At 41.1% G+C, this 23,820-nt stretch overlaps 1 protein-coding gene across 3 annotated transcripts in view; it reads left to right on the top strand.

Annotated features, from left to right (window-relative positions):
* Positions 1–23,465, top strand: part of PELI1 (pellino E3 ubiquitin protein ligase 1) — a 59,942-nt gene extending 36,477 nt beyond the window's left edge. For all 3 annotated transcript variants that reach the window (XM_088477502.1, XM_088477503.1, XM_088477501.1), the window contains exons 2-7: positions 10,296–10,436; positions 13,703–13,832; positions 15,127–15,228; positions 18,659–18,856; positions 18,937–19,125; positions 20,630–23,465. In XM_088477502.1, coding sequence (XP_088333628.1) covers positions 10,366–10,436; positions 13,703–13,832; positions 15,127–15,228; positions 18,659–18,856; positions 18,937–19,125; positions 20,630–21,196 — 1,257 coding nt within the window. In that variant the 5' untranslated portion in view covers positions 10,296–10,365 and the 3' untranslated portion in view covers positions 21,197–23,465. The remainder of the gene's footprint in view (positions 1–10,295; positions 10,437–13,702; positions 13,833–15,126; positions 15,229–18,658; positions 18,857–18,936; positions 19,126–20,629) is intronic.
* The last annotated feature ends 355 nt before the right edge of the window (positions 23,466–23,820 follow it).

Genomic DNA, 23,820 nt, shown 5'->3' with positions numbered 1-23,820 from the left:
TGCCTGCCAGACGGAGGCGTTCCCATGGGAACGCCTACCGTCTGAAGCCGGCCCCACTGACATCACTAGAGCCAAAATCACTCCAGGGCTTGCGGCAGCAAGCGAGACCCTACCGCAGGGTCTCCATCGCAAGCCCGATGGTCGCGATGGTCAAGACCATCGCGACCATCATCATGGACGCTCGCATATGCTGTGGGTGGTCACCCACAGCTATGCGAGCGGCCCGGAGGCCGCTCCATTGTGCTTTTTGGAGCGCTCTGGTCAGAGCATTCGGCTCTGAATCAGGCCCATAGAGCGTACACACTATGCCATCTTCCAAACGACGTGTTCAGGGGATTGTACTGACTGAATCCTTTGTTCTGTGTACACTATACGTTCTTGCGTACACACTACACAATGTGCACCACAGCAGATGGGACGAAATAAGGAATGATGTATTGGGCATACACACTATACAATGAGTACAACATATGGTTCTGATCCATGTCGGAACGATATATTGTACGATCTATCTTGTGTTTTGTACCCAGCTATAGTGTTGAATTATACTCCTTTTTCATCAGTTCGCCAAATTCCACCCAGGCCACCGTAGAACTTGAGCCAGAGCTGTAACTATACTTTTTGGTGCCCTGTGCCAGAGAGAGCATTGGCACCCCACCTCACCCCCATGTTTCTGGCCTTGGCACTGGTCGCACCACCCTAGTTACTGCCCTGGCTTGAGCCCCTCTTCATGGGAGGAAGTGATCAGTGATCCGTTCTCTCTGGGCAGGTTTTAATCTGAATCATGACATTGCAGCACTAGGAGCAAATGGGTAAATCTCCTGCAGCAAACCTAACGATAGGGGCCATGGCTCAATTTTTTTACTGGCCATGGCAACCTGTCACCTGGCAGTTCTAAAGTCATGTCTTGCTTTATGTGTATATAAACACGTACTGTATAAACATGCATCAGCACTGCTGTGTTGTTGGGAACTCTTTCTCCTTCCACTCTCTAGCTTTACAGTCTGATGTGTACTGCTCATCTCCCTTACCCTTACTATAAGCCTGTGCCACTGTGAGCATAGTCTTATGTTCCTTGGCCAATATGTAGCCAGTCAGGAGGTTGAGTACAATTATTTGTGACCCTAGTCACGTCTCCCCTGAAAGTAAGTAGTGTCATAGACTGGCAGGAGATTTAATGGGAACAAAGAAAAACTCTGAGGCCTAGTCCTGGTAGTCAGGAGACTATCCCAGACCTGTCTTTCTGTACTTATGCTGATTTAACCTATATATGACCAGATAAACTGCGTGCAGCATGCCTGTAATAAATCTGAGGAGCCAGGGTTACAGCATTGTTCAGCATTGTGACTTGTTTATCATTATTACAGTCAAGTTCATTGTTCAACTTGACAAAATAAATATATTGAGCACTGCAGTGTGAGCTAATATTACTGACTGTCATCATTATCCAACAGGATTTCACCATGTATCATTAACTTCTTGTCACATTTGGTAAGGGTGTATCTTATTTGCTCAACCCCCTTCTACTGCTCCTTCCACATTCGGTATGAATAGCCGGCTGCCGCATGACCGGCGGTTCGATTCCTGGCTGCGGCAGCCGGATAAAACAGCAGAGCCCGGCAACTGAAGCCCGACAGCACTGGAAATCCCGATCGTCCGTAAGGTAAGTACTTAGTAACCTAACCAACCCCCCTAACTCTAACCCTTCTTAGGGGTGCCTAACCCTAACCTCCCCCCTGTAAGTGCCTAACCCAAATCCCCCCCCGGGGGTGCCTAACTCTAACCCTCCCTCCGCTTAGCCTAGCCCTAAGCCTCCCGAGGGGGTGCCTAACCCTAACTCCCCCCCCAGATGCCCTAAACCTAACCATCCCCCCCCCCCCCCCCCCCCGGCTGTCCGCTCGCGGCGCCCGGCATCCCTTCGATCGGGATGCTGGGCGCCTGTCTCCCAGCGCCGCGAAAATTACACGCGTCTAGATTTTAGACGTCGGTCATTTATCCCTAGGCGGGATAGTGGATTCGGGAATCCCGACCGCCGGCTTCCTAAACGTATCCCGCTCCCTCCATTTTCCTGATTGCTGCGTGTCTGCTGTTTTTCAACTTCGACATACGTCAGTGTTTTGATACTTGAGGAACCACAGGTAGTACACATACATGTACTCTACATCCATCCCACACACTATAGACACAATCCAGGACATTAGCTCTGGTGTAAGGTGTACACCTCAATCTACAACCATAAAACCATAGGGATATTAAGTATAAAAATGCAATGTCTATTTCATAGGTGAACATCAGTGCCCTGTGATGAGAGGGATTTCTCTGGAAATAACAACCCTGGAGGATAGTTTGTGCTGCTCTCCTTACAAATCGGGGTCAGCTACGTGTTTTGCTGTACATTGGGCCTTCCAAGTTGTACGCAGACTGTTGCATACAACTCCGTTGTTTTGGGGGTTTTTTTGTTTTTTTTTACATACTGGATACTTTCAGCTATTCTATATTCATGGTTGGGCAGCTTGCTGTCCAGTTTCTTGGACCCAGTTTTCCTTGCAAGCCAGTGGCTGGCAGTGCATGCTTAGACTTGTAGTTCATAACGACTGGAAAACCACAGCTTGCATACTTCTGCTCTACTCTGTGTCTGACCGTACTTGGATAGAACATCATTGTGCTTTTTATGTTTGTGAAATGATAAATCTTGGAATGCTGCAGTAGCTCTTACATTTAGGCTTAGTACATATTTGTTTGTCCGTGGCCTTTCTTTTGACATTATTGACCCACATAAGTTCACACAGAGTAATGGAAACTTTGTCCATCAGCAACAGAGCCAAAGTAAATGGTTTTTTTTTATTTGTGGCAGGAGAATATAATTCCTTTTTTATGTAAACTAATGAGATGGGGGTATGTACCAATTGTCTGGTGGTCAGATGATGATATGTAATAAACCGATTATTTCAAGGATCCCAAAAGGATGTTTTCCTATATAAAATATGGTTACAATCCAGTGTTCAATCTTAACTGCTTGTCTCCGTGAATCCTTAGTGAATGTCTGACATGCATCGCAAGAAGGTCCCCCCTAATCCAAATGGCCACAGTTATATAAGCCCCTAAAACTTTGGAACTTTGTTACTGATGGATCGAATGCATTGGGAGTCACCCATGAGGGAAAGTAGTGTAGGGTATAGATCTGTAATTCTCTGTCAGGCCTGGCCAACCTGTGGATCTCCAGCTGTTGTGAAACTACAAGTCCCAGCATGCTTTACAAGGCGGATCAGTGTTAGGGCTTGCTGGGACTTGTAGTTTCACAACAGCCACAGGTTGGCCTGGCTGGCTCTGTGTTGTGCTGCAAAGCCTGACTACATGGACATCCGTGATGAATATGACACAGAGCTTACTATGAGATGATGTAGAACACTCTCTGATTGGACCAAAAATAATAGATAACACTTGTATTTAAATGCATCAGAGGTCTATAGCATTTTAATGTTTGGCTCTCCCCGAATTACTTGTCTGTATGTGTGTGCGTTTCCATCATGTGGTTTCTGCTATTTCAAAGCCGTGAGGTGAAATCGCATCACGAGACTTCAGTACATCTTCCTTATCGCCAGTGATTACAAATTCAAAATGGAGAGAGAGAAGTTCTTGTAACTTCACTTTTTTGTTTGTGATCAGATAACCTAGAGCTCAGAATGTAAATCATTTATAGCAATACATTTGTTAAAAGATCCCTGCTAGGAAAATATTGGCAGTAGATCATGCTAAAGTTAAAGCTGCATAAACACACAACGATTTTTTGAACGATTATCGTTAAACGATATTGTTTAACGATAATCGTTTGAAAAAATCGTTCACTTTCTGAGTCAAACGATGAGCGATTATCGTTCATGCGCGTTCACGTTTGTAGTTCAGTCAGACTTGTCAACTGAACAATTTTCATTAAGTTAATGGAGCGTACACACGGTCAGATTTGTCAGATTTGTCAGATGAACGATTGAACGATTAAACGATCTGAACGATTTGAACGATTTTAACGAAGTTTTGAACGATTGAACGATTTTTGACTGCATTAAAATGAATGGAATCGTCCAAGTCTGACTGCAAACCCATCAGATGTCAGAAATCGTTATCTGACCATCGGGAACGCGCATCGTTGATCGTCCATCGTTCAGGCATGTCAGATATGAACGATTTTCCTTCAGATATGAACGACTGAACGATTTTTAAATCGTTATCGTTCATATCTGAAGGAAAAATCTGATCGTTTGTATGCACCATTAATATGCAAAAATCGTTTGTAGTTCATAAAAATCGTTCATTACGCTTTAAAAAATCTGACAGATAATCTAATAGAAAATTGTTCATAAAATCGTTGGTAACAAAACCGTTGTGTGTGTATGCAGCTTAAGAGGTTGTCCACTGTCTGAGGGCTTCCATGGATGGATTTAATGGTGGTGGCACTAGCCCAAAGTGTATAACCCCTTCTACGTCAATTAGATATTACAAGTGAATGTATAATGGGTTTCAGAGAGTGGTGTTTGTGTATATTGGCCTTAAACATTTTGCATAACTGAAGTCTTTACAGTGGACCCACAAAGTTAGTACTGGGCACACTGAAATGTCCTTAATGTGTCTGTTTTTAGTATTAATCTATGTTTAAGCAAGCATGGATTACGTGTGAATGGGTTTTTCTCAAATTGGTCTTTTATATAGACACCGCTTTGAAATCCAGCATTTTATATTCTATTGCATTTATAGAGGCACATGAGACCTAACATGGGAATGTTTACCCAGCATAACATATGCAAATGTTTTGCAATGCACACAACCAAAGTGAAGTGTTCTATGCACATATCAGAGAGCTTTGCTTGGAAGTCTTGCACCTGATCTGACTGCTGGAAAATAGAGCACTGTGTGTCTTCCAGACATAACGAGTTTACCTTCTAGGAATTACTGCTCTGTCTCTCTTACCTTAGTTGCTCTTCATTTCCGTTCTGATCGATGAAATGGAACAAATGCTGCATTGTTTGTCAAGTATTGGCTTTAATGCAGAGCCATTACTGTGCATTGTTGGTAGACTAAACCAGAGCATTGTTTAAAGGCTTTTTACACCTGGATCATGTATAGCACTTACCCTGCAGGCTCATATAAATTAAAGGGAAAAAAAAAACCTTACACATCTTTATTGTTTGCTTATGTCTTGCAAGGCTCTCTTGCCTCATAAATGACTGACTGTGTGTTTTCTGTTGCTTGGAACATCATTAACAAGCAGAAGATCTTGATTGTCTGGATCCTTACAGCTTATTAATTCACTAATAACTAGTGCTTCCTGAATATTGGACTGAATGGTCTGTTGATTATATGGAGAATAGCCCTTATTCCTGCAGTTTTGTGTGGAAGACTATATAAAAAAAAAAATATATATATATATTTTATATATGAAAATGTCAAAAAAAATGATATAATATATACACACACATTGTTCTCCTTCATTTTGTGCAACTTGCATAGAGCATGCATAGAAGACTGACTGGCAAAGTCGTCCGTATGGTTAATTATGGCCATAGAAAATGTTCTATCGCTGCGGAAAGCGGTGGTAGAAGATCTTTGCGATCACTACTTAGTGATAGACCCCTCATGATGTGGCTGCTCTGCTGCCTGCATTCCATGTATTACTCCACCCCCACTATTGCTGACACAAGTGATGGGCGACTTATCAATAGCAAAGTATTCCAAGTGATAACCCCCCAGCAATGATCATGACCTTGGGCTGAATCCCATCGTATGAAAGAAAACCGCGATTGACCAAAACAGTGGTCTCGACATATTTTGTGTTATCCTAATGCTGTTAATTGCTGGCTGTATTCAGCGACAAGATGTTGTGAAACACTTTGTACGACATTGTTCCAGCTAATGATGTTCTACCCAGCATTGTGTTCGTTCCTGTACTGAATTCACAGGTATATAATTGAATCACAAATCACATCCTCCGTTCAGTTTTACGAACATGTCATTTGTAATGAACCAGCAGGGTGCGAAGTCAGGTCTGAATCATAGTTCACAGGAGCATATAATGATAGTGCAATGACTCCCACTTCTGTATTGCTCTTTATACCACAGACTTCTTTTGATTTATTGCAACCAACTAAGCTTATATCTCCCGTGTCCTGCTGCCCATGGTTACTGTTGCTATGTTCTGCAAGTTGGTTTGACACAGCACTTCGGAAATATGAGCCCAGAGTTTCCTTGCCCGATTAATTTGCTGCTGTCCTTACTTTCTAATTAACCCTTTGCTAAGAGGGCTGTAGAGTAAGACCGCTTCTGTAGGCTGCACTTGTTGCCTTATGTTGAAAATCTTTTTTTTTTTTTTTTCTCAGTACAGCAGGTGTTGCCATACACGTGTGTGAACATGTGCATAATAATACCTGTACCCATTTATTTGTGTATGTGGGCACATATCCTTAACGCGTGGCCGGGATTTTTGTAGAAGCTGAGTGTAGAAACACATACAGTATTACTGTTGATATATTGAGATTATCAGTTGTTAATCATGATCCTGCCTGACGGGAAACTGATGCTTAGGTACACACTTAAGGTGCCCACACACATAGCGATATTTTACACGATCTGGCCGATTCCGACACATTGGAACGACAGATCGTATAAAATATGGCCAAATCGTGAGTCCCCACTCACGATCACGATGCGATGCGCGTCCCCACTGGTCGCACATTGCCAGATCTGCCGTGCAGTAGGGCAGATCTGACAATTTAGGAGGCGATGCACTGTAAAACGTCTGAGTGCAGGAGAGATCGTTTGCAGAGCTGCTGGGGAGAGTTTCAAGGGAAATCGTACACATCGGCTGATCGTGGGCAGATCGGTATGTGTGTGGGCACCTTTATGTCTATCTCACTGGATGGAGATTAGTGGGGTAATGAATTATATGCTTCAAGGACCTCCTAAATGCTAAAGTTTCAGAGCATGCAGAAATGTTTGTCTTCTATTCTCAGCCATTTCAGGCTGAAAAGGAGGTTTGCAGAGTCCACAGTAGGATTAAAAGCCACAGGAGCAGTAATTAAATGCGCAGTATGAAAGCATTGCAATTAATGATTCCCGTCCATACTGGACAGTTCATGCAGCGCAGAATTGAGATAAACATTTCTTGGTCTGTGGTCCACTTTAAGGGGGGGTAATCTTATACAAACAGTAAAACTGCGAGCATTTAATGTATGAATGTCTGATGTATAAATTAGAAATTTACCTAATCCCCTATAAATACCTTCAGTCGTCATAAACTAGTAAAAGCCTTTAAATATAGAAAAAGAAAAACCAGCGCTAGAACATTATTTAATAATACTGGATGGATGGTTTTGAATGTAAAAAAATACCAATTGGTAATTTATTAAGCTAAAATTAGCACTTAAAAAAATGCAATGGATATAAACATTCATATAAAAACACGAAAGGTATATCAATAAACATACAAACATTTAAGACACAAGTTGTGCTGCTATTTTTCAAACTATTGTGGCTCAGTTTGCTATTCCCCTGGTGGGATATCACAGGACTTTCTTAATCAACTCAGCCACTAATTGCCTATGTGGGCTTGCAACCACTGACTTTTGTGGGACTATTCAGAGTTTTTTTCCTGCCTACCTACCCAATATCGGGTGTGGGTGGACATACAACATAAACACAAATTGTTGAGTTGTATATGTCCACCCAGGACCAATATTTCTACTTCTACTTCGGGAGTGACAACCCCTTTACCAGCAGCTATCATGCTCCTTATTTTAAATATATGTATAGGTTATTTTTTGGTAAAGCTGGCCCCATTAATCTGCGCTGGTCATTTTACCAGTGGAGAGACTGCAGTTTGAGACACAATAGTGCAGGGTATAGATCTGCTCATCCCCTATGTTGTGCTGCGCACTAGTGACCTGATTCAGAGTTGTGATTTGCAGAAAATATGCTAATGGTACATCCGCTGGGACTTGTACTTAGACGCCCAGCAGAACCATCACCGCTGCTTGCGTCTGCATACACATACGCAGCATCGGACGCAGATGAGGCACACATCAACTCCTTGAGCGAGTCTATGGTCGCAGAGAACGGCCGCTGTAACAGACGCCGGAGCCCTGTTTCCTGCATACGGGATCACAGACTCAGGACTTGACACGCCACCGCAACAATCAAGACATTGCAGCGTGCGACTACGGTGTATTGTACCTCGACACATGCGCCGTGCCACTCGGGCGCTTGCACAGTGGCAAAAAATCGCTTTATTTGCGAAAACATCTGCATTCCGTACAACTCTGAATCAGGCCGTATGCATACATGGACATTACGGATATATGTGACACAGGTCAACATATGATGCCCTAAAAGAAAAGGTAATGCTTATATTTTAAATGCTTAATCATTAAACGACAAATCTGAACCTGGTTGTGTTTTGATGATTGTGCTCTGAGCCTATTGCTCATCTATGTGGTGTTGTTGTGTTTCCTTCATCTGCTTTGTATTGACTGTGTGACACTACAGAGTATATTTCTATTTAATTTGGTGCATTGCTAGCCCCATATACCTGAGGGGATGAGAGGGTGAAGATTTTCAATCCTATGTCATACGTGTCTCATGGAAGATTGATAGGCAGCATACATCCCATAGCACAGCACGTCATGTACAATGTACGGTCTATTCTAAGACTCTCATCATTTAGGCACATTTGACACATTTCAAAATGTAATTTTCATGCTTACATGTATAATTTAGATTTCATTACAATTCACCTAGACTGAACATCTGAGTTGGTCTCGATTTGAAATCCCATTTTATCTGATCACACATGAAGTGCCTAAATTGACTAAGATATTAAATTGTGAGGATATCCCATCTATTTCTTTAATTAAAGTATCACTAAATCTAAAAGTCGATGCTTTTTGCTAAAGAGCCTCTAATTAAATTCAGAGGAATACACAGGGCCTGTGTTTTACAACTGTCTATGAAGCAGAGAGAAAGCTATTACCTGCAGCTTCCTACTGAGCCAGGGCCCCTTCCTTTTAGTAAAATCTTTCTGTCCATGTGATAACTGAAGTACGGTTACTATAAAATACTACAATTTGATAAATCTAATCTTGAGACATTACAGAATTAAATTAGCAAAATTGGGTAACATGAGCCCTGTGAGATGTTGATCATCAGGATTTGCTCCTATCTCTGGGTAAAAGCAGAACCCAAGGTTTGGAAGAACCCAGAGACGTAATTTGGTAAGGATTGTTAAATCCATTTCCAAACCGTTTGAACAAGGGATGATTTCTGAATGCAGAACATTGAAAACGGCTGCCAGTCTTCCCAGGAGTGGGCACCAAACAAATTCACCCAAAGGTCACACTGCATAAGTCTCTGAAGTTGCAAAGGACTCAAAAGCTACATCAAGAGATCTACAAGCCTCCATTAACACTGCTAGTGTTGAAGGTCATAACTCATCCATCAGAAAAAGATTGAACAAGCACCTTCTCTCCCCCTCCACAACATTGTAGTATGACTTAGGTTTGCAAAGTTGCATCGAAACGCAATGTCTTTGGAACAATGTCCCCTGAGCAGACAAGTAGATTGTTGTTTACGTCATCTTATTTTTTTGAAAATGAATTTTTCCCATGAGTGTTAGCAGGTCCGGTTTCTTAGCCAAAGTGGTGAAAGACAAAATAGCTGATTAGGTTACTGTAAAGTCTATTATGGCATGCCCAATAAATGTCTGTCTGATTAGTCGCACATAATTCAGAACTGCTAATCCATATTTGGGAGAATTCAAATCTCTGCCTGGGGCCTAGTCACGTTAAAGTCCATCTCCCAGCTTAAGTGCCGGATGCGATGCTGTTACCGCAAACGGTAACACCACGACCAGCCCTGAGAACCTAGTTAGCGCAGGTTTCTGCTACTCCCGGGTTATTGAATGACTCTGGGCACTTAACCCAGGAGCTACATCCCCGCACCTAGGATTGAATTGGGTCAATATAGAGCAATGTCTGCAATTTGGCCGAATTTAATGTGATCTCTTAAACGCATGGGCATCATGGAAGAGTAGGTCTGCCATGCAAAACTGTGTTCTCCCATCAGTCTAGGTTTTTGTCTGCTTTGATAAACTACTGCAGCCTTTACACATCTGTCTGTTATTCTATTTCATTGCCTCTCATATAAAGGGTCAACTTTATTTTGCTGTCACCGGCCCTTTTAAATGAACACACACGTCATGAGCGGTTTCTTTTGATTATTAATCCTTTTTGTATTTTTTCTTTTTCTCCCAGACAAAATAATGAAAAAGGCGCACCAAAAGTCTTGATAAGACTATCTGGGGTACAAGCAACGGCCACGCTCATGTTTTCTCCTGATCAAGAAAACCACCCCGCTAAAGCGCCTGTGAAGTATGGGGAGCTCATTGTACTGGGGTGAGTGCTGTCTTTTATTAATGTATGTATTTTATTTATCACAACTTTAAAATTTGCTTACTGTATATAAAATATTGAGAGAGCGTGATGTCTTCTAATTCGTGAATTGTGCAGGGTAGTATCAATAGGACTACCAGGAAGGGAAGCAAACGGGAAGCCGACTGCCTAAATACCGGCAGCCGGCTTCCCGACTGTCTTATCCCGGCAAGGGTGAAATGCCGACTCCGGGAGACCGGCGCCCGGCATCACGATCGTAGTGATGCCGGGTGCCGCGGGGGGGGGGGGGGGGAGTTAGGTTTAGGGCTCCCGGGGGGGACTTAGGGTTAGGCACCCCCCCGGGAGGGTTAGGGTTAGGCTAGGGGGAGGGAGGGTTAGGGTTATACACCCCCGGGGGGGACTTAGGTTTAGGCAGCGGGGAAGGGGGTGGTTAGGGTTAGGCACCCTTAAGGAGGGTTAGGGGGGTTAGGTTAGTGGATACTTACCTATCCACGATCAGGATTTCCAGCGCTGTCGGGCTTCCGCTGCATCGCACTCTGCTCCTGTCGGACTGACGGGAATCGAACGGCCGGTGGTATTTCATACCAATTCCACCACGAATGTTACAGGCTATATATATGTCTCAGAGGTACCAAGAGAGTGTGGGGCTGTTTGCTCCTATTCCATCCACCCATTGAATCATGCAAGTAGGATTGTAGGCAGAGCATCTTCCCCTAGGCTGTGACACTGTTCACTTTGACACAATTTGTATATCTGTTTATTGCGTATTGTTTCCAGAGATGGCAATTAACTAAGGTTTAATATTAGCAGCTGAGCATAAAATATTTGTATGTTTAAAAAGTGCCAAATGTACCTTTTTAAAGTGTTTAGGCTTACCTATACATTATACCTGTGTGTATTATGAGTTGTACATCCAGATAAAGATGATCTTGTTGTCCTTATAAGATGTCTGTATTTCTGTGACTATATGAAGGAGAGGCTTGGTCACCGGGAGGGTAAAAGCAGGTACAAGTCCCCCACTGTGGATAAAGTCTGTCAAATCCTCAAGGAATCTACTAAACAGCCACAAACTCAAAACAATGCAGCACAGGAATACGGGTTAGGGGAACTCTATCAATAATAATAAATCACCTAATATTCTCCTTAATATGGCGACTGGGGATAAAGCCAGACCACAGCATTGTATTCTCGAAATTGTTGTATAATTGTCAACCATATAACGGTCTCTTCTGGGAGCTAGGAAATTGCCAACATTGAAGCTGCCCACATCGTAAGGGAAAATGTCCCATTAAAATAGATACTAAAGCTACTGAGGCCTCGCTACAACTTCATGCTGCGTTTTTTTCAAAAATGGTCACTCGTGTTTTTTTATTTTTATTTACAGTACAGCAATGTTAAAAGTTGCACAATGGTTATTTGTACAAATGTTGATTTATTTAATTTTCATGGTATTTCTTAAAACAGAGCATCACGGACTATGAGGTTGTTATTCCATTTTATGTTTTTAATGCTTTTTCACAATAATAAATCAGGCTTTGCACCCCGCAATATGGCTGCCTCCAATATGTGGTTTAAACAGGAGCATTTAGCCCACCGATCAAAGCATGGGCGCAGCTTGTCCAATCACTAGGGGCCAGTGCTATCACTATTCCCAAAAGGGTTGGCTGGTTTAAACCTAATCCTTTTTTTATTATTATGCAGTGACTACAGGCACAGCTCCATGACTTCTTTAAAAAAAGCCTATTGTTATAAGGGAATGCCCCTGGTATTATACCACATTCTTGTTGTGGTCTCCATTTGAATGAGCTGAAACAATACAGTAGTTTCAACAGAGAAATAGGGAGGGTGAGAGGTACTAAATCCACCTAGCATCAGCTAAAGGTGCCCATATATCTGCGACGGATTGTCACAATGTAGCAATGCGATCGGAAATGCCAATCTGCCCGGGTGGAAACGCCTACCGCCCACCGTCTATGTTCAGCGATCCGTCGCAGGATCACTGAAATTTTACATGTTAAATGTCCCCGATTTAGACAATCGCGATCATTTTTTGATCGCGATCGTCATATTGGGAAAATCCAACATGTTAGATTTCTTCGATACCGGCTTGCAGGATCGCGGCAATCCGTCGCAGATGTATGGGTACCTTTATGACTCCACAAACTCCTCCCCTAACAATCCTGTAGGACAGCAGAAAACCAGAACTAACATTCTCAATTTTAAAGGGCACACGACTCCAACACATTAAAGAGGCGATACACTGAGAAACACCTTTATCTCCATTTTTATTTCAATTCAAGCATTTCAGTCCTACTGAGATTAGTGGAAGGAAGAAAGACTTTGGGGCTATTGCGGTCGCGGCTGCAATTACACATGCAGGTCTGCTGCGAAAATATGCTAATGAATGCAATCGCACAGCCAGTATAGAGACGCCCACTACTGCTATCTCACATCCGTGATACCTTGCAGTCCTGACTATATATCGGTACCATCGAGTAACATCGGCCCCTCACGCAGAATTACAGCAGGTCTGACTTTACTAAGAAATTGCTATCTTCGTCACACGCAGTAAGTACACAAGCTGCATATGCCGTTGCAGTGGCTACTTTATGTACGCCCATGCAACGACGTTCAAACTGACAGACGCGCCCGCTTTCCCCTAAACGCTGCCGTCCAGTTCCGCGGTCTGCGGTGGCTTTGTATCTGCGTAGGTGATCACAGTGCGATTACAATGCCAACTCAAACACGCGCACTAGCGATGCATGCGCGGTACGCACCATCGGCCAATCTGCGTAAACTGTTGCGATCTGTGATGAATCCAGGCCCTTAGTCTGGCTCTCTTTCGAAGAGATAAAAAATCCTAATAACTTTGGATTGTTAAAATTAGAAAGTATTAAAACATGGTTGATCAAGGTTTCTAATACATAGCAATGTTTCACAGTATTAATAGAAGAAGCAGGATTCACTTTTTTTTTTTCTTCATTAAAACATTAATGCAAAAAAAATAAATGGTTTAAATAGTTTTTATTCCAACCCCCGAGTCCCAAAAATATTGATTAAACCAACAAAATGGCTGCCTTGCCAGTATGCGCATGAAGGGTGAATTCTGTTTGTTTTTAACAGATTACTATTATATTCCATTTTCATTTTGTATTTGAAAATGTTTTAAAATATTGCCTAGTGTGTGTGTTCTTGTTTGTCATCTTTATCAAGCAAAGTTAATATTTTAAAATGTAAATCATCTCCGAATTGTTTTTCAAATCCTCTAGGTACAATGGCTCCCTGCCAAACGGAGACAGAGGCAGGAGAAAAAGCCGGTTCGCTTTATTAAAAAGACTCAAAGCAAATGGGGTGAAGCCAAGTACTGTACACATCGCCTGTACCCCGCAGGCAGCGAAGGTAAATCAGCTCATTGTTTTACTCTGTTCTTTCTTCGGATTGATTTGACCTTATTGTGTCCGTGTCAAATTGTGTAGCCTCAAAATATTTGTTGCACTCTTCTAGTGTCCTCTATCTTACCATGGCTGCCCTTGTAACCTTGACTAGCCGCATAAAACTAGTTTCAATAGGCTGCTGAATGTAAACACGCCATTTCCCTCTGTGACACGCGTGTGTGTGTGTGTTAAAGAGAAATGGATTGTTTTTTATTTTTTCCTTCTCAATATTGTATGTATTTGAAATACCTGTGTATGCAGGGGTTGGGTTGGGATGTCGGCAGTCAGAATCCTTATGCCGGCATCCCGACAGGGTTAGGTTACCGACGCGTGTTTGTCAGTATCCTAACTCTCCCCCTCTCCCTACCTGCACCATAAACCTAACTCTCCCCCTATATTCCGGCGGTCGGGATGCTGGTGTAGGGATTCCAGCGCCGGAATGACCACATCCCGTATACAGTTGGCCTAGTAAGTGAAGTGTTTTTTTTCAATAGGAAAATCATTTTACCATTGCTCATGAATTAACATTTTCAGAACTGACAGATCATAGATAAATAAGAGTAGGCAGTTCTGGAAGAAAAGGATTAACCTTTGTTGAAGAATGCTTACCCCTGTAGTTATCAACAATGTGTACAGACCCTCAAAGATCTGCCCATATCTTCCCCTTCTCGTGAATCTGAATTGCTAACCCATACTCCACACACTCCTGCATATGCCGGGTGAGACGCTGTGGGGTGTGTTTCAGGTTACTCGCCATAGCCCGCACATTAGTGCAAGCAAATAAAATAGTGAACGTATATTTGTAGTATAAAACTGCAAGGCCTATTCAAATATCAATTATAAGTTTTGTGTTTTGGGCTTTAAAGGCATAAGTATGATTGTTGTGGGTTATTCCAGCATTTCAGGGATATGTGCTTTGCTGTAGTTGATTAGATAATGAAGATGATAATTCAGAGTTTAGTTTAGTTCATTGACGTAGCAAACGATAATCTAGATTGTGGGGCTAGAACTCCCAGCATGTCCTGTCAGCCAAAACCACAGGAAGTCTGACACTGAGTTGCTCTATATAGCTTGTGGTGTTGATTCTATCTTGTAATGCTTAGAAAAGTTTTATTCCTTGCTTCACTAACACTGCGTATGATTGGATAGTTGGTTTGGTTGGGAAAAGGTAGGTGAGCAGATCATTCTCTTAGATGCTGCCGTGGCGACATCACCTTTACTGTATGACGTCTGATCGTAGGAATACCTCTTTGTTTTAGGCAATAAGTAACAAGGACCAGCACAGCATATCGTACACTTTGTCTCGGGCACAAACTGTGGTGGTAGAATACACTCATGACAACAACACGGACATGTTCCAGGTAAGTTTTCTCTGTCAGAACCAAAATAATGGCTTTCTGATGCATGGGAGTATGACGGCAAATGGTCTTCTCCTCCTCCTCCTCCTCAAAGATATAAATGCTATAATAGCTACATGTAAATACAAAACAGAACAACAATGGCGGTCAGCGCTTATCTCCACTACTGATCTGTGTGTATCTAGCAAAGTAAATCTGACACACAAAGAGAAAACAGAAAAGGGTTGTGTTTTACATGGCGCACTGATTCTAATAAAACATAACTTTAATTTCATCATAATAAAATATGAATTCAAACAGCGAAATATTTAAAACCGATTTATAAAAAACAAATATAGGTGAAGACGATACAAATAAAGAAATGATTAAAACCAAAGGGTCCCCCTGTGTGCTCTATTATGTATCCTTCTCTTATTTGCCTGTTGTGTGTGTGGTAAAGTACACTCTAAGATGACAAAATATATCGTGCAAATCTATTCTGGTGTATGCCAAAAATGAAAGTAGTAATCTTTTGTCTACTTAATAGCATGTAGTAAACATTCGTTTCAGGTATAAGGTATGTCTGATATTTAAGTGCACCATATATTCTGTGTACAGTGACTTTGTGCACAGACCTCCTGTGATCAAATATTATATACTTACTGGTTACCCCAAGAACATGTATCCCGGTATAGCTACCCGGACGTACTGGGGATAAGGCGGATGTGTGGGAACATATAATAATTCTCTAAGTAGGAATTGTTACTGGATAATTAACCTCTAATTAGTCCACTTACATATGGACAAGTAAAGTGAATTGAGGTAGAGTATAATTCTTCTCCACAAATTTTAATATTTGTAATTCTCTGTTCTATTAGGGAAGGAAAGGCTATTGGTTAATTACCCTCTTTAGTCCACTTGGCAATTGGACAAACCAATACACAATTGAGGTCCACTGTATTTCCTCTCCTTCACAATCGTAGTATCAGATATAGTCAGGTGCATAAATATTGGGACATTGACAGAATTTTCATATTTTGGCCTCTATTCAGCACCACAATGCCTTTGAAATGAAACAAACAAGATGTGCTTTAACTGCAGATTTCAGATTTGAGGGTAATTACATCCAAATCAGGTGAACGGTGTAGGAATTACTACGGTTTCTATATGTGCCTCCCACTTTTTAAGGGGCCAAAAGTAATGGGACAAACTAAACAATCCTAAATCTAAATTTCACTTTTTAATACTTTGTTGCAAATCCTTTGAAGGCAATTACAGCCTGAAGTCTGGAACGCATAGACATCACCAGACGCTGGGTTTCATCCCTGGTGATGCTCTGCCAGGCCTCTACTGCAAATGTCTTCAGTTCCTGCTTGTTCTTGGGGCATTTTCCCTTCAGTTTTGTCTTCATCAAGTGGAATGCATGCTCAATCGGATTCAGGTGAGGGGATTGACTTGGCCATTGCATAACATTCCACTTTTTAACCTTAAAAAACTCTTTGGTTGCTTTTGCAGTATGCTTCGGGTCATTGTCCATCTGCACTGTGAAGCGCTGTCCAAAGAGTTCTGAAGCATTTGACTGAATATGAGCATATAATATTGCCCGAAACACTTCAGAATTCATTCTGCTGCTTTTGTCAGCAGTCACAACATCAATAAATACAAGGGAACCAGTTCCATTGGCAGCCATACATGCCCACGCCATGACACTACCACCACCATGCTTAGCTGATGAGGTGGTATGTTTTGGATCATGAGCAGTCCCTTTCCTTCTCCATACTCTTCTCTTCCCATCACTCTGGTACAAGTTGATCTTTGTCTCATCTGTCCATAGGATGTTGTTCCAGAACTGTAATGGCTTTTTTAGATGATGTTTGGCAAACTCTATTGTGGTCTTCCTGTTTTTGAGGCTCACCAATGGTTTATATCTTGTGGTGAACACTCTATATTCACTCTTGTGAAGTCTTCTCTTGATTGCTGACTTTGACACACATACACCTACCTCCTGGAGAGTGTTCTTGATTTGGCCAACTGTTGTGAAGGGGTTTTTCTTCACCAGGGAAATAATTCTTCTGTCATCCACCACAGTTGTTTTCCGTGGTCTTCTGGGTCTTTTGGTGTTGCTGAGCTCTCCGGTACATTCTTTCTTCTTAAGAATGTTCCAAACAGTTGATTTGGCCACACCTAATGTTTTTGCTATCTCTATGATTGGTTTGTTTTGATTTTTCAGTCTAATGATGGCTTGCTTCACTGATATTGACATCTCTTTGGATCTCATATTGAGAGTCGACAGCAACTGATTGCAAATGTCACACCTAGAATCAACTCCAGACCTTTTACCTGCTTAATTGATAATGAAATAACGAGGGAATAGGCCACACCTGTCCATGAAATAGCTTTTGAGTTGATAGTCCCATTACTTTTGGCCCCTTAAAAGTGGGAGGCACATATAGAAACCGTTGTAATTCCTACACCGTTCACCTGATTTGGATGTAATTACCCTCAAATTAAATCTGAAAGTCTGCAGTTAAATCACATCTTGTTTGTTTCATTTCAAAGCCATTGTGGTGAATAGAGGCCAAAATATGAAAATTCTGTCAATGTCCCAATATTTATGCACCTGATTGTATATTCCAATACATTTATCACACTATAAGATGTAGAATGAACTACACCGTTTAATGATATTTCCCAGGACACCCTTATTACTGGGAGTAGGTAGGTATAAATAAATATAAAGAAAATAAATATTACATTTATATATGGGTTATTCTTTGTATAATTGATTTTGCGGCTATGAAGACTAGTGCAGCAGTCTTTATTTTATTTTCTTGAATGTGTATGCATGAGGAATTAATTCATATTTTGATCAAAACATTAATTTAAACTTGCAGGCCAGCTTAAAAAGCATAACAGTCCATGTTGAATTGAATTAATGTATATGTTTAGTGCACAACAGGCCAGTAAAGGAAGGCTTTGGCGCGCGTTGCTCTACGGGAGTGTTTCAGACCATCAGCACTTGTCAGTCTGTACTTGGGAACAGTGGGGGCCTTGTGATAACCCTGCCATAATAGTAGGATGAATTATTTGGGTGGACAGCCCATAAACTTAATTGACGTGGTGCAGTCTTTTAAACTATTGTCTCAATCTGATGGTTACTAAGAAGATTGAAACATACATGACCTGTTGTAGCGGAGACCTACTGTTGGGGCCTATTACATTTGTGTTGGAGGAATCTGCACATAACAGTGTTGTGGCTATAAGAAAACCTAGTTTGAACTAGACAGTAAATTATATTATGTTGAGAGACGGTAGATGTCCTTGTTTATCCTGCAGAGATTTCGAGTGTGTAATGCTTAGCCATGATAATACCCTTGTTGTCTTGACAAGCCATTTGCGGCACACTGCTCTTTCGCTGTACAATGATACCATCTCTCTTCTAATGCATTTCTAGATTGGAAGGTCGACGGAAAGCCCTATTGATTTTGTAGTAACTGACACAGTTCCTGGAAGCCAGAGCAACTCCGACACGCAGTCCGTGCAAAGCACCATCTCCAGATTTGCATGCAGAATCATATGTGAAAGAAACCCTCCCTTCACGGCGAGAATATATGCCGCCGGCTTCGACTCCTCTAAGAATATATTTCTTGGGGTAAAGAACAGTTTTTATTTACTCCGTGATATTCTGTAAACCATTCTTGATTGCTCATGGCCTTTCCCCTCCCTTAATAGGAGAAAGCTGCTAAATGGAAGACATTAGATGGTCAGATGGATGGGCTAACAACAAACGGGGTTCTTGTCATGCATCCACGCAACGGATTCACCGAGGACTCGAAGCCTGGAGTGTGGCGAGAGATATCGGTGTGCGGGAATGTGTTTAGCCTGCGAGAAACCCGCTCGGCTCAACAGAGAGGAAAGATGGTATGTGCTTCACTCCAAATCTGCCGGTTCCCCGGTCATTATTCGTGGACACTTGATGTGTATGAAACAATTTTTATTTGATTAGATCCTTTTTTTTTTTTTTTTTTTAATAAACTGTTTTCTCATGCTTTAAATGTATTTATAGCAATTTTCAAGTGAATTTCATCTTGTTAAATTCAGAACATGCTGTTCCTCTATGAAAAAAAATGTAAATGCTGCACGATGATTCATCCTAACATGTTTTCCTTTATATAACTGGGCTGTTCTTTGACAGATTGAGTTGCAAGGACCTGGCATTTGAAGTCTGCTCCATTAACCTCTTTGCTGCCGTTTGTGAGCGCAATGGTGACACATAACATTCGTGCCATATTATTAGGGGCTGTCACAATTGTACTTCTGTGCTAGAGATGGTCTTTGTTGTAGCTCTTACCCTTACGTTTGCGTTTCAGCACATGCTACCTGTTATCTGCTTAGTCCCATCCTCTAACAGTCCCTTTGTTGCTTAGGGGTGTGGTATGTTTTGTCGACCTTCACAGTGTCATCATTCATTATGTCGAAATGGCTGTAATGTTGGCATGGAACATGTCAACCTATTCATAATGTCAGCATTAGTCAACCGATGTAATGTCAACATTGTTGCAATGTTGCAAAGTCTGATTCTATGCCTAACGCTGAAATTATCACGGTGTCAACATGTATAATATCGACATTGTCAACGTGGAAGTTACGTCAGTGTCGACATGATATTGTAACCGGAGACATTGTCTTTTTATATGAGGTTCCCAAACTCTGCCATTATAGTCTACTTTTTAAGGCTATCCATGCTTGAGCACAGGTGACTTAGTATCTCAGTCAGTTTGATTTAACCACCTGGACTCGAGCATGAATATCCTTTAAAACCTGGACTGTAATGGCGGAGTTTGGGAACCTCTGATATATACAATGCATTCTAGTATATTTTTTATCCTTTTTTTGTACATTTATCATATAAAAAAAAAAAAAAAGAGAGAAGAAAAAAAACTGCATTAGTAAAGCTGGCCACACACTAGACCAACTTACATCCAACCAGCCAACTTGTTGATTGGTTGGAATGAAAATCTGGTAACGTATGGGAGTAAATGATGATCAGCAATTTGCTCCTAAATGCCAGAAAACAGATGAAAATGGTGTCAGACAAGTTTGTTAAATGTTTGATCTAAACAATTTGTTCAAACAGTTTTTGGCCATTTTCTGGCGTTTGGGAGCAAATTGCTGATTGTCATTTGCTTTCATACCTTACCAGATTTTCATTCCAACCAATCAACTAGTTGGCTGGTTGGATGTAAGTTGGTCTAGTGTGTAGCCAGCTTAAGAGTGTCGGATGTATATTAGATTATGAATGAGCCTATAAATACCTGTCCATAAGTAGTGTCAATTGTTATACAATGCAGTCTTCCTGATCAGCTGATGGAAGCACTCATGCTGTGTATTGGACATGACTGAACAGAATCCTTTCACTTTACAGGTGGAAAATGAAAGCAATGAACTTCAGGACGGTTCCCTTATTGATCTCTGCGGAGCAACTTTGTTATGGCGCACTGCCGAAGGGCTTTCCAGAACTCCAACCGTGAAACATTTGGAAGCACTCAGACAGGAAATCAATGCAGCAAGACCTCAGTGCCCTGTTGGCTTTAACACACTGGCTTTTCCGAGCATGAAAAGGAAGGATGTTGTTGATGAGAAACAGCCTTGGGTCTATCTGACCTGCGGCCACGTGCATGGCTACCACAACTGGGGAAACAAAGAGGAGCGAGATGGGAAGGACCGGGAGTGTCCGATGTGTCGCTCTGTGGGACCTTACGTCCCACTGTGGCTAGGATGTGAAGCTGGATTTTACGTTGATGCAGGACCTCCAACTCATGCCTTCAGCCCCTGTGGACACGTGTGCTCAGAAAAAACAACTTCCTACTGGTCACAAATTCCACTTCCTCATGGTACTCACACTTTTCACGCAGCGTGCCCGTTTTGTGCACACCAGCTGGCAGGAGAACAAGGTTACATAAGACTAATTTTCCAAGGACCTCTAGACTAGTGGCTTTGTTAGGGCTTGCACAGACCACACCAAACTAAGATCGTTTCGGTTGGCTTCCGAGCCATCTTCTCCAAGTCATCAGGCCCCCTCGGCAAGTTTGCATTGGACAGAAGAGTACGGGAATTTGGAGAGCCACGGCACACAAGAGGCAAACTTTTTGTGCAAGCAGACATTTCAAATGGGATTATGCAGATATGATTTAAATGCCTTCTTTATTATTTCTGAATGACCCACCTCAGTATTAAATTATTTTGTGAAACTGGGGAGAATACAGTCAGCGCAAACTACATTAGTTTACAGTTAAAAACACATTGTAAAATATGGCATACAACACTTTTATATTTGACTTTAATATGGAAAATACCCAGTGAATTGATATTTGTTCTGCATATTGACCCGTTTACTTTGGAAGCTGAAAGTAGCCTGGGCGCAAATGATAAAAAAAAAAACACCCATACGGACAATGTTTCTTTCTTTTGTTTGCTTTCATTATTGAGTTATTGGACATTTTTACTATTGAATCATGTAACACATTAAGTGCTCACCAGAGGGTTCTGTAAATATGCAGTTCAATCATGTCCTCTTTGTTTTTAGTCTTAACGAATTTTAGTCATTTTGCATACACTTGCAACATTTCAGGGTTTTATTTATCACTATTCCTTTTATTTTACTCCTGAAGTAAATGTAACATTAAATGCCTTTTTTTTTTTTTTTTTTCTCTTCTGGTTTTTTTTTTATTTTTTGTGTGTGTTTTGGGGGGAAGGTTCTGTTTTTGTTTTTATTGTTGTTGTTTTTTTTTGTTTGTTTTTTTTTTTTTCTTGAGCCATTTTTTTGAAATTCATGAGCAGGCCAGAACGTATATACAATCAGAATTTCTGGGGGACAAGAATTATTTTTACTTAAATACTGATTATGATTACACTTTTTTTTTCATTACGTGCTCCAGCAGCAGGTTGTAGTTTTGTATCTTTTTTTTTTTTTGTGTTTTTCCCCTCCCTGTTTTATGATCGTAGCATAGCATTAGCTTTAATACACCTTGTTCTTGGCTGGAGAGGTGGAAAACCTTATCAGTAAAGTGTTTTCGTGATCTAGGAACAAAATGTAAGATGCAAGCATACAGTGTATTTTTTTTTATGTACCACCATAGGTTTTTCTTTTTTTCCCCTTTTTTTTCTATTTTAATTTGTTTTTACACACACTCAGGAAAACTTATGTACATGGGTAGCTAAAATATTTATTTAGTTTTTCTTCTATCAAAATTTGTCTGTTCAAGTGTTGTGTGTGGAACTAGAACCTGAAATATAGTGATGGAAGGTATAAAGTCTACCCATCTCCTATACGCCGTGTAGGCAGCCATTTTGTAAGCTGCATTAATACTCATGAGAAAGTGACCTGTCCATTTGCTAGGACCCCCTAAGATCTGTGAAGTTTGTGTCCTAGAGGTGTCATTACATCCTAGCGGTGTCATCAGTTTCAGATTATATAGGCTGCTTACATATTGAGTCCACAAAAGGGCCGCCTCCACTGTGTGTATGTGATTGGTACATTTTAAGCTTGCTTAATGCACCCAAGAGCTGCTTTGTGTTCAGACATGTAAATAAACCTGCAAATGATTTTTTATATATATGTAAAGAGTCCATACTGTAAAATTTGAGTTTTATTTGATTTTAAACATAATTTATTCACTTTGAGAAGGTGTCCTGGCTTACCGTTGTGTTTGGGAGAAGTTACTAGCAGAGGTTAAAAGCGTCTATTCATGTTTTATGGGGGTATTGGGGGGGTCAATGGATTAGTGGGAACCATTCATTACTTTACAAAATTCTATATATATATAAAAAAAAAAAGTTAAAAAATGTCTACTATGCATTTACTTACTGCATAAAAGATTGTGATTGTATTTGTCAATGAATTCATTTTTCTCTTGCTTGCTGTGGCGGCTGTGGCGACTTGTTTGGATATGTATGTTAAAATATGCAACTTCTGGTCAGCATTAGTATGCCTTTTGTTTCCTGTCTACACCTACACCCTGTACAATGGTGAATGTGTATCTACATTTAATGAGATATCAGGAATATCTTCTGTATTAGGTGGAGCATTTTTATTTCACACATTTATAAAGCATTCCTTCTAAAAGATCTCTGTTTTAGAGCTAAGCCATAATTGGTGCCCTTTTGTGCCGACAAGCATACTATGTATGAAATTTTACATCTAAAATATCTACATGGGGCAGTTACCGATAAATCTTAAGTATATTTGCATATTAAATGAATTCTGTGAAACTTGACATCCTCCTTTTAAGTGTCCATGTTTGTTAATTGTTTAGGAATGAATGCTGCCTACTAGTGGCGGCTCCCTGGTAATGAGGTAGCACTGCATGATTACATAAAGGGTCCCTTTTAATTTGTGCGCCTACTGCACTTGTGTCACACAACTCTGAAATAGTTGAAATATTATTTATTTTTATTTTATTTTATTGAACATATTGATGTAATTCTCATTTCCCCATGGATCTGGCCCTATATTATAATGTTGGTGTTTATTAATACACCAGTATGGAGTGGATGGTGGGGTGTATCACTGCTTCCCAGATATTGCTGCCTGTCACAAACTTGGCACTGACCACC

The sequence above is a fragment of the Taudactylus pleione genome, unplaced genomic scaffold, assembly GCF_031769625.1.
Source record: "Taudactylus pleione unplaced genomic scaffold, aTauple2 ptg000201l, whole genome shotgun sequence".
Taxonomy (NCBI): Eukaryota; Metazoa; Chordata; class Amphibia; order Anura; family Myobatrachidae; genus Taudactylus; species Taudactylus pleione.
The sequence above is the reverse complement of the archived record's forward strand: the minus strand, read 5'-3'. Positions and strand labels throughout refer to the sequence as shown.